The sequence below is a fragment of the Podarcis gaigeae genome, assembly GCF_964106915.1.
Source record: "Podarcis gaigeae genome assembly, chromosome: 6".
In the NCBI taxonomy this organism is placed as follows: domain Eukaryota; kingdom Metazoa; phylum Chordata; class Lepidosauria; order Squamata; family Lacertidae; genus Podarcis; species Podarcis gaigeae.
The window spans coordinates 15692684-15706754 of record NC_139682.1 but is presented as its reverse complement, the minus strand read 5'-3'; the positions used below and the strand labels follow the sequence as shown (position 1 = coordinate 15706754).

Below are 14071 nucleotides of genomic sequence, written 5' to 3'. Positions count from 1 at the left end.
TTTCTAGGCCCATATAAAACAAACCAGACATAGGACCCACATGTTTCAACTCATACCTTTTATAATAGCCTCACATCCTTGCACACGGTATTGTAGGAATTCCTCAGTGAGATATGAAACTTGTTGCTAATGACAAAAAAATAATCAAATGCCTTCATTTCTGCAATGCATCTGCCTCTTTAATATTTTAAAATTTAGGCTAAAAATCAGTTAACATGTTCATCCCCAAATTTGTCCTTGCAGAAATAAATCCAAATCACTTCCAATTACAGTGGTACTTTGGGTTAAGAACTTAATTCGTTCCAGAGGTCCATTCTTAACCTGAGGTGTGCTTTTGCTAATGGGGCCTCCCACTGGCGCACAATTTCTGTTTTTCTCCTGGGGCAAAGTTCTTAACCTGGAGCAACCACTTCCTGGTAGCAGAGTTTGTAACCCAAAGCGTCTGTAACCCGAGGTACCACTGTAAATTTAAGTTATGAAACCATATTCAAATAATCCCAACAGTAAGTTTTATTATTTGCACCACTTAAGTAAAGATGCTTAACCCTGTAGCTTTACAGAAGTCTTTCCCTTCCCCCTCTAATATGGTTTTAATAATCAAGAACACTAGTTCTGTCTTGATTTCCAAGACTAGTTCAACTAGTATATTTATTCCACCTGGACATTTAAGCAGTACATTCTTCAAGTTACTGTTAAGTCAGGAATGGGGAAAATCCACCTTGCAGGCCCAACACTATTCCCAATTTGGCATGAGGCCAGTTTCCCCAAATGCCCACCTGCCCCACACCTCATGTGATGTCAGATGTGGGATACGTAGAGATACAACTGGGTTGACTTACAAGCGAGTTCCTAGTGGAGAATGCCAGGTGATTGACAGGTGGATCAGTCCATGGGGCTGGGAACCAATAAGGATCTGGCCTGTTAGGCCAGAAAGGTTCCCTACCCTGGCATAGGCAGATGTAAAAAATCCAGAACAGATTTAAGTATCAAAGGCAACTTCAAGTAAGGTATGCAGAATCAGTGTCAGATTGCATTTTGTAATGGATCTTTGCTAGCCAGTAAGCATAGTTGTATTATTGGCAGATTTGGTACACCAATCAGAATGTGTGGGTGCTTAGAATGACCACTAAACCGACCATTTTGGGAGCATAAAGAAGTCTTGTTATAAAAATCTTTATTTAAAACTTAAAGGAAAAAGAACAACTAAACAATACAGTTACACTCAAAGGTGGATTCCATTCATTGCACATGTGTTTTGAATGTTATCTTGTGATGACATGCTGCTTCATAAACTGCTTCATATTGCACAAGAATCCATGGCTCAGTTTCATGATGCTATCAAAAAGGGGCCAAAAGGGAAATGCCAGCCATGAACATGAGACGATCCTCAACCAGCTATGCCTCAGAGTGGCATGTGCAAAGAGGACTTCAAGTAAGTTAGATATTGACAAACTGCTTTATGACCTGATTTGTAAGGTTCATGATCAGAGCTTACAATGCGATAAGCTCTGCCTTTTGAGTCCAACCAGCCTATATTGGCTGGATTACCACAGATCTCATCGGAACTACTTTGTTCCTGGGGACTACATGCTATGATTGGATATTCTTAGCAGTGGTAGTTTCAGCAACTTTATACTTGGGAGTTTTTGTAGAGCTTGCAATAATCCATGGATGTTTGAGCACCTCCTCCAGTGGCAGCCTGTGGAATGGATTATGCTTCAGCAGCTTTGAAATCAGATTCTGAGCACCCTCTGTTACAAATGGAGGAAATTTGTACTCTACCTTTAAACCAAAGAAATAGTCATCATTAGACATGTTTCTATGAAAGCATGCATTCAAGGTGCATGAACTATTAAGTATAACCATTAGACTCCCTCCCCCCCCCACTATACATTAGTAATCATGGTTTTTCTCTTGCCTTTTTGCTTAGCAGTCCCTTTCTGCGTCACTGGGTTCTATTTAACTAGTGTTATCCCATACTTCTATTTTTGAACTAGTTCAGAGAAATTGTTCAAGCCTGTCTGTCCTAGGCTGCTTTTCCACAGTGGACTGCAAATGGGAAACGCAATTGAGTAGGTAAGCGTGCCAGAGGTTTGCACCTCAAATCTTGCAACTAAACCTGTGGGAAGGACAATCTGGATTTACCAGAATACAAAAAGATACTAAGACAACACATTTTAAAATCAGAAATTCTAGTTCTTTAATTGAAAACTCCTGAACTAAAGTCAATGATATTAGGCCCCAAACCTGGAAAGTACAAGTTCCATAACAGCTAGTTGAGAGTTAATTCCTATACCATGAAATGCTCAGATTCTAAATCAAGCAGCATTATAATTCAACTTACCTTTGAAATGGCTCTGTATGTTTCCTGGTATGTGTCTGCCTCAAAAGGAGGCTTTCCTACTAGGAATTCGTAACACAAGACACCAAGACTCCATAGATCAACTTTTTCATCATGTGTTCTCCCTTCAATCATTTCAGGTGGTAAGTAGTCAAGGGTACCACACAGAGTTGATCTCCTAGAAAACAAAAATGATGCACAGACTAACAACTGAAGGTTGCCACACACAACTATTAAAATATTTCCCCACGTGCTCATCTAGATCTGCATTCATGATTTAACACTTTCTAAAGCACTTTGGCCATGAATAGTAGTATACAGTATACTGGAGGAAGGCATGGCTGATGGTCAACCTGAACAAGAGCATCCCTTCTAGGGATGCTTGATACCCTTGTAATCTAATCGACACTTGTGCTTGATACCCTTGTAATCTAAGTAACATTCTCAACTAACAGTAGTTTCCCTAAACTCAATTCTTATAATCAGAGACTAATGCTAAGTTATTTTCACAGAGCTTACTGCCTACAGAAACAAAACAATTTCCTCTTAGCCAAGTTCTGATTCTGTTGTCTGTCTCCATAGCACCAAGCTTCTTCAGCTCTCAGAAACGCAGGTCAGTAAAGCATGAGACTCAGGTTAATCTCAGGATTGTGGATTTGAGCCCCACATTGGGCGAAAGATTCCTGCATTGTAGTGGGTAGGTCCAGATTATCCTCTGGTCCCTTCCAACTCTACAATTCTATGATTCCCTTACCTAGAGGATGGAGCATGCACAGACCATCCAAAGTCAGCAATCTTTAGCTCTCCATTTGATCCCAGCAGCAGGTTTTCAGGCTTTATGTCTCTATGAATTACTCTTTTCGAGTGGCAATATGATAACGCATCTGCCAGTTCAGTGATATACTGTAGAACAAATGAAGATTACAAATATAAGGAGTTCAATCTAAGCATTGTTCAAGCTATGCAAATGCCTAAAATGCATGGGTAAAATGGTAGAACATGTTTCTCAGTGTATCAATAACATGCTGCATCACTGATGCAAACAAGTCCTTAATATGGGACAAAAACCTTTTGACACCTAATTCAAGACTCTCTTTCCCACAGCCAAGTACAAAGAACTCAAAAAAATTAGACGCCAAGCTGGATTAGTATAGCCCTCAACATAGCTTCCTCCTCATAAGAAGCTACTTTTAATACCGTATTGGCCCAAATATAAGCTGCACCTTTAAAATGGGGGGGGGGGAGGAAAAAAAATACCCGAATATAAGCCGCTCTCTTCCTCACTGCTCCTGGCTGCATACTGGGCGGAGGGGGCTGCATTGCCGACGGCCTTTCCCCTTCCTTGCTCTCTCCCTTCCCCGGACTTGGGGGGAGAGGATGGGGGACTTATGCACAGGGTGGGTGCCACTTTGCTGCACTCCTGGCTGCATACTGTAAGGTTGTGAATATAAGCAGCACTAACTTTTCACAGTCGGAATTTGGGGGGAAGTGACGCTTATATTCAGACCAATACAGTAATAGACACTCCTGCCCCACCCAATCTTGCTCCAACAACTCCATAGGCTTTATCTGCATGCACACCAAGCACCGTCCTGTATCATGCAACCCACCATGTAGCCTTGCCAATTCTGACACATATAAATGTCCTATTTATTCCAGTGAAATTCCTCCCGTCCTATTTTGGGTTATTCTTTACTGGAAAAGCCAAGCCAGCAGTTCGAAAGCACGCCCAAAAGTGCAAGTAGATAAATAGGTACCGCTGCAGCGGGAAGGTAAATGGTGTTTCCGTGCGCTGCTCTGGTTTCGGTGTTCCGTTGTGCCAGAAGCGGCTTAGCCATGCTGGCCACATGACCCAGAAAAACTCTGCGGACAAACGCTGGCTCCCTTGGCCTGTAAAGCGAATGAGCGCCGCAACCCGAGTCGTCTGCGACTGGACTTAACTGTCAGGGGTCCTTTACCTTTTTTACTGGAAAAGCTATGAACTTCTCAATTCCACAAAACTGAGGAAACATACCTTACTCTACCATTTATACTGATATTGTTTCCCACTTTTGGACGAGCGAAACAAAGCTGTTTAGTATAACCCTGGCTCAAGTCAGTGAAGGAAGAATCTACTCTTTCATGCCCTTCTGTAAGGAAGAGTTTGGTCCTAAAAGTGCAGTTTTAGCTTCAAATGTGGTCACAGACACAGTTCTGAAAAAAATATTCTCACAAGGTCAACATACATTAGCAGTCCGTTCCTCATCAAATTTAGTAAGCCTTTGGAGTTCTTTGTACACTTCTCCACGTGGTGCATGTTCCAGGATTAGGTAGACTCTTGTTGCATCATGGAAGTAGCCATAAAGTCGGAGAATATTTGGATGCCTACAAGTAAGTATATGCATCTTTAATAATGATGGCTTCATTTGTAAATGACATGCACGTAATTCTCCATGCCTCCCTCAATCTGCCTACAATTTGCTAAATAAATAAAAGTATCATTTGAGAAATTCTGTAACTACCACCAAGTTAGTTAGAACAGCTGTGGCTAGGAGTGTGCTTTACCAGCTTTGTCTGGTTTCCCAGCTATGGCCATTCTTGGATGAGGATAGTCTGACCAGTGTCGCCCAAGTGTTAGTAACTTTGATGCTGGATTACTGCAGTGTATACTCTATGTGGGGCTGCACATAGAATGTGGCAGCCAGATTGCTAATAGGGGCACGCCGCAAATAAAATGTGACACCATTTTATAAAACATCTACACTGGGTGCCTATCTGCTGAGCCAGGCTCAATGTCCTTTTATTTACACAAACCTGAAGAACTTACCGTATTTTTCGCACCATAGGACGCACCGGACAATAGGACGCACTTTGTTTTAGAGGGGGGAGAACAAGAAAAAAAAAATTCTCTCCCTCTCTGCCCAGCGCCCCTTCAGCGAAGCGGCAGGAGGGGGAGAATTTCCCCCCTCTTGTTTCCCCCCTCTAAAACAAGGTGCCGTTTAAGGTGCGTTCAGACGCCTTCAGGCGGCTACCTTGGAAGCCTGGAGAGCGAGAGGAGTTGGTGCACACCGGCCCCTCTCACTCTCCAGGCTTCAGGTTCCTTTCGACCTGCTCTTTGGGGCTGGTGGGGGGAGGCCCTAAGAGCAGGTTGGGGAGCAGCACAAAGGCACGCGGCTATAGAGGCTCCTGCCATAGCCGCGCGTCACCTCTCCAGCCGGCAGAGGGTCGCGGGGCTATGCTGTCTTAGCTCCATAGGACGCACACACATTCCCCCTTCATTTTTGAAGGGGGAAAAGTGTGTCCTATGGTGCGAAAAATACGGTATATTCAGGATACCTTAGGGGCTGCCTAAATCAGAGTTTGATCACTGGGAGCAACGGCAGGAGTGTCATTAGTCATTCCCCGAGTAGGATAAAGTTCATTTGACATCAGCATGAAATAGACCCTTTAGTGTCACCAGCCTAGTCCTATGGAAATATCTGCCAATAGAGATTCAGCAGGCACCTGTTTCAACCTTTTAACACCTGCTTAAAACTTTTCTGTGCTGCCAGGCATATGCATGCAATTAAGAAAACGTCTTTCCATAATAGTTGATTGCCTCTAAATTTCTACTTGCTTTTATTATATATTCTTGTAAGCTGGATTGATTTTTTATGATATAGCATTGTGTGTGTGTGTGTGTGTGTGTGTGTGTGTGTGTGTGTGTGTGTACATACACAGAGACAAACACAAATGTGTAATGCTTCTAAAAATAAAAATCTGCTTAAGATAGTAAACATAGAAACCCATTCAAAGCGGCCATTTAAAATCAATCTTACCGAAGATGAGACTGTATTTCTACTTCTCGCCGCAGTTGATGTTCAACACCTGCTTTTTCCAGCTGTGTTTTAAATAAGACCTTCAGCGCCAAGATGAATTTGCTCTCCTTTTCACGAGCCAGATATACATTTCCAAATTTTCCTTTTCCCAGAGGACGACCAATTTCAAAGTCATCAAGAGACCACTGTTTTCTACAAAACAAAGCTATTATTTAGGTTGTTGCAAGGTAATACAGCTGCCTCTCTAAAGTGAGAAGTTACTTTCATGCATATGGTCCTGTCCCAAAATAGTAAACTTGCTGGCAATTACAAGGCATTCAGTAACATAACATGCAAAAGTTTGTTTTGTTTCCAGTATTTTTGCTTACCTCTGTATTGTGCAAGCACTTTGTTTGAGGAAGTATATTGACAAAGCCCACCATCCTCGTATTCAGATTATACCACAATCTAAGAGCTTTACTAAATCAGACCAAGGGCTTATCTAAGTCCAACATACCTTTCCAACACAGGTTGATTAGATTTTATTTACTTGAGTATTTCTAAACTACAAATTCTGGAAATGAATTCCATAGGTAACTTCATACAGTGTACTTCACACAATACACTATTGAAGACAACTCAGAAACAGCCAGATGACTGGTTGCAGTTCCATTTGGCTCTTACAACCCATGTTTTAAAACAACAGCATTCATTTTGCCTGTTGGTTACAGGCTCAATTCAAGGTATTCACAATAGTACCTAAAGCTCTAAACAAGTTAGGACCCAAATATCTGAAAGACCACCTCCTTACAGATTCTCCCAGCCTTAAGACTGGCAGAAAGAGCCCTCTTGGTAGCTCCATCATCCTCAAAAGGCATTCTGTCACAGCCCTTAAGCTGTGGAACTCCCTCCCCACAGAGGTGCATCTGGCAGCTTTCTTATGCAGCTCTTGTTGGATGCCAACAACACACCTCTTTACCCCAGCCTTTGAGATCTAAGATACAGTGGTACCTCTAGTTATAAACGCTTCGGGTTACAAACTCCGCTAACCTGAAGTAGTTACTCCGGGTTGCAAACCTTGCCCCAGGATGAGAATGGAAATTGTGCACCAGTGGCGCAGCAGCAGCGGGAGCCCCATTTAGTGAAAGTGTGCCTCAGGTTAAGAACGATTTCGGATTAAGAACGAACCTCCAGAAGGAATTAAGTTTGTAACCCAAGGTACCACTGTAAATATTTTTTTGGACCCTTCCCATTCTTCTATTTTTTTTTAACTGATTTTAATATTGTATTTTTAAATTGTTGTAACCTGCCCTAAGTACTGGACAGGTAAGAAATCATATAAATTATGAATTAGGTATTACTACTATGTATTACACTTAAAGCCCCATCCTAGCTCTAGTGTTTATCTACCCACTTTTTACAGCATTCAAAGTTGTATGAGTCTTTGTCCATGTATCCCCAACTCAAATCACTTTTTTCTTTCTTTCTGAAAACCAACAACTTCATTCACATCAGTGTGGCTTTATCTGTATCACTATACCCAGCTGACATTTTCATCAAGCTAGGCTCCATGACCAAGTTCCTCAAATCTTACCAGGTTCTGATTGTGGCGCTGACAATGTCAAGATTTCAGATACCCAAGATTAGATACCTATATGGGACAGCTGCAATTTCTGCATTGAGGGGTTAGACTAGATGATCCCCAGGATCCCTTCAAACCCCACAATTCTATGATTATTCAGTGTAGGTAGGTTTATTTTCTGTCCTTCAGGGCATAAGGTACAGTACTTAACACTTCCTTATTATATGTAATTTAGCCATTTTACTGTACATTTCTCCAGTGCAGTAAGCAAAATGGGACAAGAGCATCTAGGCGATTATTGTGCCAAACACCATTTCAAACACTCAGTTCCAAGATTTAAAATATGCAATATAAATCACTCTTGTGTCTCGACCTGTGCATGAAAGACAAAATTGAAATTTAAGTGCACTGGTTAAGATTTAAAGTCAAATGGTGGTAATGCAATTCACAAATCACATTTCCGTCTTCCTGCAGTTTTCATCTTTGACATCCTGCAGTTGAGGCTGTTTGAAATCACCATCTGTGTTCTGCAAGAATGCAGAGTTAGTCAGTATGTATTTCCCCTTCTTTACTCAGTCTGGAATTACTGCTAGTTCAAATTAGCATATTGGTTAATCTTGTTTCAGAATTCCAAGGTTTCTGAGACAGGACTTTTCTCAACAACTGAAGTGTGGATTAATCACACCTCCGTCTGTTATGATTTATCTGCACTCTGCCTTTACTTTCTTACCAGTTTAACCAACAGAGGTTAGTCTAATAGGCCTATAAATCCCTGTATTCCTACATTCAACTCCATAGAGCTGTATCCAAAGCCATAGAAAAGATGCTTGCACAAGGGAAATACTCTGCACCCTGAAAGGAATATGGGGATTAGGGGATCCTCAAGAAAGTCCTGGGGTGTCAGATAGGGCAGCTTGCGTGTGAAGCTCCTCCCATGCCCAATTCCTCACTCCTCATGTTCCTGACCTTTCACAAGCACCCCCCCAACCCCCAGAAGAGGCTTTACGGCAGTGGGGCAGAAGGCCACAGCAGAGAGGAGGGATTCTACTTGCCAATGAAATCTTGTGCTCATGCTGGCACTGGATGTAATCCAGATTGGAGTACAACTGTGCATTTCAGAATGCACTTCAAACACAACATAAACTTCGATGAAGACCAATAAGCTGAAGCGATTAGAGGTTATATGAAAATATATCCAGCTTTTAATTCTTCTTTAAAGATATTTTACTAAAATGTTGTACATTTGCTCAAAGCATGCCATTTTAATTATCTGAGAGACCATCACTAAGACTGGGAAAAGGAAGCAAGCTTAGAAACCAATTTAGAGTAATATTTTTTTAATCTTTTACTACGTGATAAGAGATTTGCCAAAAGCTGCAAAAAGTAGTAATCATGAATAACAACAACAGATTTGTATTTCATCTTCCTACAAAAAAATAATATATGGAAGTAAATGAAACATACAACTTACTTTTTGGTCTCACTGTTTGAATTTGACACCCCTTTTGCCTCTTTCTTCTGATTTGATACACCTGGTTCAGCTTTCTTTCCTGCATGTATAAAAGTTCAAAACTCTTAATAAGCTCAGACTTTATGAAGCAACACTGCTCTCTAGCAATTTGTTTTTTAAAATGTCCCTCTCAGAAGGTAAACTTTGTGCTTTATATCCAGCACACAAAATAAAAAAACTATTTATCTTCACCTGAAAACCATGCAGACCAATCAATATTCTGAATATAAGCAGCTTGGGTAGCAATCCTCCACTTACTTGCCACATATGTACCCTCCCCGCCCCCCGGACGAGCTGGTGAAGCTCACTCAAAAGCTCCTAGCTCAAGACCAGTTAGTGGCCTTTGGCAAGCTCACAATCTGTTTCCAAGTCCTCCCACCTGCAATACAAATGACTGCAGATGCTTTCTGCAGAGTGTATCTAGGTCATTTACACCATTGACTAAGTGACACTCCATGCCACCATCTCAATGAATTGGAGCCTAAGCTTCTACTGGGAAGTACCCCAAGGCAGGGCCGTCTTTACCTAGGGGTGCAAGGCACCCAGGCACCAAATTCTGGGGGGTGCCAGGTGCCCACCGCTGAAGCTGCCTAAGATTATGTTATGTATTGTATTGAGCTGCTATGTGGCAGCAAGGTTAGTGGCACCTTTGACATGACTGATCTTGTGCCAGCGGCAGGCAGGCGGTGTGAGATTAGTTGTGTCAAAGGTGTCGCTAACCACGAGGAATCTCAGCTCAAGCCATCCAAGTTTGCTCTGCTTAAGAACTTCCAAGGGAAGGAGTCAAGAGTGCCCACCACCTCCCGTTTCCTGCGGGGAAACTCTGCTCGCTTGATCTGCGTCTCCCTCCCAAGCCATGATCAGCCTGGACAAGGAAGAGCCCAAGTTCGATTTCAATTTCCTCTTCGAGTTTAACCAGAGCGATGAGGGTGCCAGCAGCAAAGGTGGGTGGCGAGGCAACGGCGTCCGGCTTCCCGGGATTTAAGGTGGGGTGTGGGGGGGGGGAGAGAAGAGGTTAGTTTATTTCCAGCACGTTAAATATAGTGATTCTTCTGGGAGGGAGGAAGAAGGGTCTTCACCAGAGGCAGAGCCGAGGCATGGAAGAAAGGAACCATCTGGAGGCACCTCCTGTGGCTGCGATGCAAGCATCTCTCTCCCTTCTTTCCCCTAAGGGACGGGTCAGTTTGGGGACTAAACTAAATTTGGGGGCACTGGGCAGATCTTTGCACCCCGGCGGTGCATATGCTAAAGACAGCCCTGCCCCAAGAGCAGGTTCCTATTTGCATTACACTCCAGCTATTGCACACAAGGAGACATTCCAAAATTTCTTGCTTCTCTCTGGAGCCATTTGGGTCCCTTGAAAATCTGCTCTGAAATGTTAAGGATCACGCCATGAATTGGCCTTCCCTGGATCAATAATACAAGTGAAAGAGTTGTTTTGTATGAGACATCCACATTCTAGGAACATTCTAGGAACTGAGAGTAAGGCCCCAATGCAAAATGTAATATAGGCAACCCTTGTTTTGGACAGCGGTTATCTTCTGGATCATAGTGCATGTCGGCAGCCTACCCCACCCCCATCACCCCCTCTTCCAGATTTGAAAACGGCCTGCATGTACACAAAACAGGAGTTGCCTGTATATATTACAATTGAATTCTTGTTTCCTATCAAAGAGACCTAATTTTCTGAGCCTAATTCAAGGTACTTGCCTTGATATTAATGCTTTACATGGTTTGGGTTCCAAATACCTTCAAGAGCATCTATGTGCCAATTAGGACATGACAATTTGCAAAAGAAGCTCATCTTATATGGTGCCATTGCCTTTGGAAATGAAGGGAGCTGATGGTCTATAGAGGTGCATCAGGCAATATCTCTTTACAGCTTTAGGTGCACACTGAAGGCTTACCCCTTTTTGACCTTTGACAGTTGAAGTACCATCTCGTGGGACTGTTTTATTGCGTTATATTATCTTTAAATGTAACCTACCTTGGGACCTTAAGGTGAAAGGCAGGTAACAAACATTAATCAGCATCTCAGTGTCATCCATGAACAGAAGGAACCCTTCTGTTCAGATACCTTGTTAGCATCCAAGCCTAAGTTGCTACTCAGGTCATTATGCAACGTTTTTCTTCTTGCAGTAATTTGGTTTCTCTTATGAATTTCTAAGACCCTAAGCCACCAAGCAACTTCTTGACTTTATAACCATTTTAGTATGAACTTTATACAGAATAGCAACCAACACATTTGTTACAGAGGTGGACACATTTGAACAGCACTATTTACCAGAAACAGAGGGCTGCCGAGACGTTTCAGTGGCTTTACTTTGACCTAGAGTCCTAGATGTTGGTTGAACAAGAAGTGTTGGTTGATGCTGAGTTAACTGTTTGGGACGTTTTGCACTGGCAACAGTAGGTTTCTGTGCCTGAGGCTGAATAGGCACCCGCTGAGCAACATTTAAAGGAGTCAGAACACGCTGCTGTTGGACTTCAATTCCAGGTGTCGGGTTCTGGGTCACAGGAACCCGTCTTGCACCATCCACAATAGCTGCCTGATTTTTAAAAAACGACAACAGTAAATATCACGCATAGCAAGCTAAGAGATCTCACATCCTAGTTTGTCTGAACTGACCAATGAGAAAAAACCATAGCTTCCCAAGGTGGAATCCAAACACATAAAAACACTGTGAAAATGCTCTTTAAAAAAAAAAGTTTTGAAAAATACATTGAATTTGGCATAGCTCACTCTCGCCATCTAGTGTCACATTTGTATACTGCACTTTACCACACATTTAAAACATTTCATAGCAGAGTCCCAAGTTTGGACATAACAGAAAACTGCATTTATGCAAGAATTCATCTAGACTTGGCCTTAAATAGATGGGGAACATTACTTCACATGTTAATTATTCACTCCTGCACTATCAAATATCAGTTTTGTTCACATACAGAAATAATCCAGTAAGAACTGTAACTCTGATTAACGAAGCCGAGATTTACAATGCTCGGTATCTGAAGATCACTTTACCTTGCCATTATGAGCTGAATTAGCATTCAGATTCTCTTTACAAACTTTGTCCATTATTGCCTGGAGAAAATGAAATTCAGTTATTCAACTTGTGTAAAACATGAAATCCAAGTTATTTAAAGCTCTCACTTCTATAATCTAGGCGCCAATGATTCTAAAACCAGTGAGCTTGACATATTTGATAAAATATCAAATATGCCTGTCTATGCCTGTCAAAGCAGTGAGGCCCCTAAAACATTAATCCCACTAATCCCACTTCTTGATAATATTCCCATTAATCCCACTTCTTGATAATATTTAGGCAGCTTAATAGAAGCAAATAAGGACACACTAGAATTCCCTGGTGCAACTCATACTACCCAATATTTGGAAATGCCTGAAGATTTTATCACTGCCCAGAAGGCTTTTCTGTTTTAAGATCTGAATGAGCAAACAAGCTATGGTATATTGATGAACTTGATTTGGAAGAAATTCTTAATGCTTTCCACAGAGGTGGATTATTGGCTTTTACAATATGCGGGTTGTCCCAGAGGGTGAAGCCCAAGTAGGTAAATGAGTCAAAATGTAGCTGGTTTGTTTCTGCTTATCCAGCAGAAATGATGGGGTTGTGTTTTATGGATGTGAGAAAGGAAAAAAATAACTTTTTTACTGAAATACAGTGGTACCTCTGGTTGCGAACGGAATCCATTCCGGAGGCCCATTCGCAACATGAAAAGAGCGCAACCCGCCATGGCGTGTCTGCGCACGCGCGGGTTGTGATTCGCCGCTTCTGCGCATGTCATTTTGCGTGTCTGCGCATGCGGCGAAACCCAGAAGTAACTCTTTCTGGTACTTCCAGGTCGCCGCGGGACACAACCTGAAGAAACTAATAAACTATAAATAGAAAATAAAATGGGGTTATCCCCACAACTGGAAGGATCTCTGCCTACCAGGACTATATATGCATGTATCTTGAGAGTGAAGTGCAGCTTTGTTTTTTCCTAGGAGTAGGGCAAGTTGAAAAATGTGCTCAAACACTTGGAAAACCTTCAGCGTCATGGCAGTCCTTGGGCCTCTTTATATAGTGTTATCTCCATACATTTTATAAACCCCTTTAGTCTTTAACTCTTCAAAACTGCCTCACAACCCATGCCACACAACCTTGTTTCTTTGTTCTGATGAAACTCAACCTTGTAATGTGTAACAAATAAAAATTGAAGATAACAGTTGATCCTTGGGGTACCTTCCAAACCAGTGCTTTTTCCAGGGGGTACTCATGGGTATGCAGTACCGACACCTCTTTCTAGGGAAAAAAGCACTGCTTTCAAACTATGGTTTTTAAGTACATTGCACCCCACCCCCCAAAAAACCTGGGATCTGCAGTTTACATCTCCCAGAGCTACAATTCCCAGCGCCCTTAACAAACCAGTTCCCAGGAATCTTGGGGAAGGGGAAAGTATGTGTTTTCAGTGTATATGGCGCATGCAAGCAGCCACTGAGGCCTCCTCAATTGGGATCAGACAGCCTAACCACTATGCGACACTCCCTCTCATTCTACGCAGAAAAAAACGGGGCTTTCTAGAAGTTTCCTTCGTGCTGGGCACCTATCCCACCCCAGAGCCATTCAAGCCATTTATGAGCTCACAATTTTTACCAGAAGCGCTACGGCTCCCTGGGATGCGCCTTCCGCGTTTACTCACGAGTGCCACAGCTCAGGGTCGTAACCACGATTTCCTTAACGACACCCCGAAACCAGACGCAGGCAGGCCGAATAACTCACGATTCCTGCGCACTCCAGAGGCCTCGGCCGCCTACCCTCCGCGTTCCTCCAACAGTCTCCGAAGCTATTTGAATTCAA

General features: G+C 42.4%; 1 protein-coding gene across 2 annotated transcripts; it reads right to left on the bottom strand.

Moving 5' to 3' along the window:
• Positions 1-1157: 1157 nt before the first annotated feature.
• AURKA (aurora kinase A) lies at positions 1158-14069 on the bottom strand. 2 transcript variants are annotated; one of them, XM_083744552.1, is made up of 9 exons: positions 13914-14069; positions 12235-12294; positions 11494-11758; positions 9171-9249; positions 6139-6330; positions 4567-4705; positions 3096-3244; positions 2345-2519; positions 1158-1782 (listed from the first exon to the last, which is right to left on the bottom strand). In XM_083744552.1, the coding sequence occupies exons 2-9, from the start codon at positions 12286-12288 to the stop codon at positions 1591-1593; spliced, it is 1245 nt and encodes a 414-aa protein (XP_083600678.1). In that variant the 5' UTR covers positions 12289-12294; positions 13914-14069; the 3' UTR covers positions 1158-1590. The 2 variants fall into 2 exon arrangements, with proteins under 2 accessions (XP_083600678.1, XP_083600677.1); XM_083744551.1 differs by having other exon boundaries at positions 13868-14044.
• Between the last annotated feature and the right edge of the window lie 2 nt (positions 14070-14071).

Bases quoted from the DNA above. Each gene is read 5' to 3' on its own strand.
- AURKA (XM_083744552.1), bottom strand. From the start codon at position 12,288: ATGGACAAAGTTTGTAAAGAGAATCTGAATGCTAATTCAGCTCATAAT. The intron at 6,331-9,170 runs GTAAGTTGTATG...TTTGTTTTGTAG, and splicing joins TCAAACAGTGAGACCAAAAA to AAAACAGTGGTCTCTTGATG. The intron at 2,520-3,095 runs GTAAGGGAATCA...TTTGTTTTCTAG, and splicing joins GTGCATGCTCCATCCTCTAG to GAGATCAACTCTGTGTGGTA.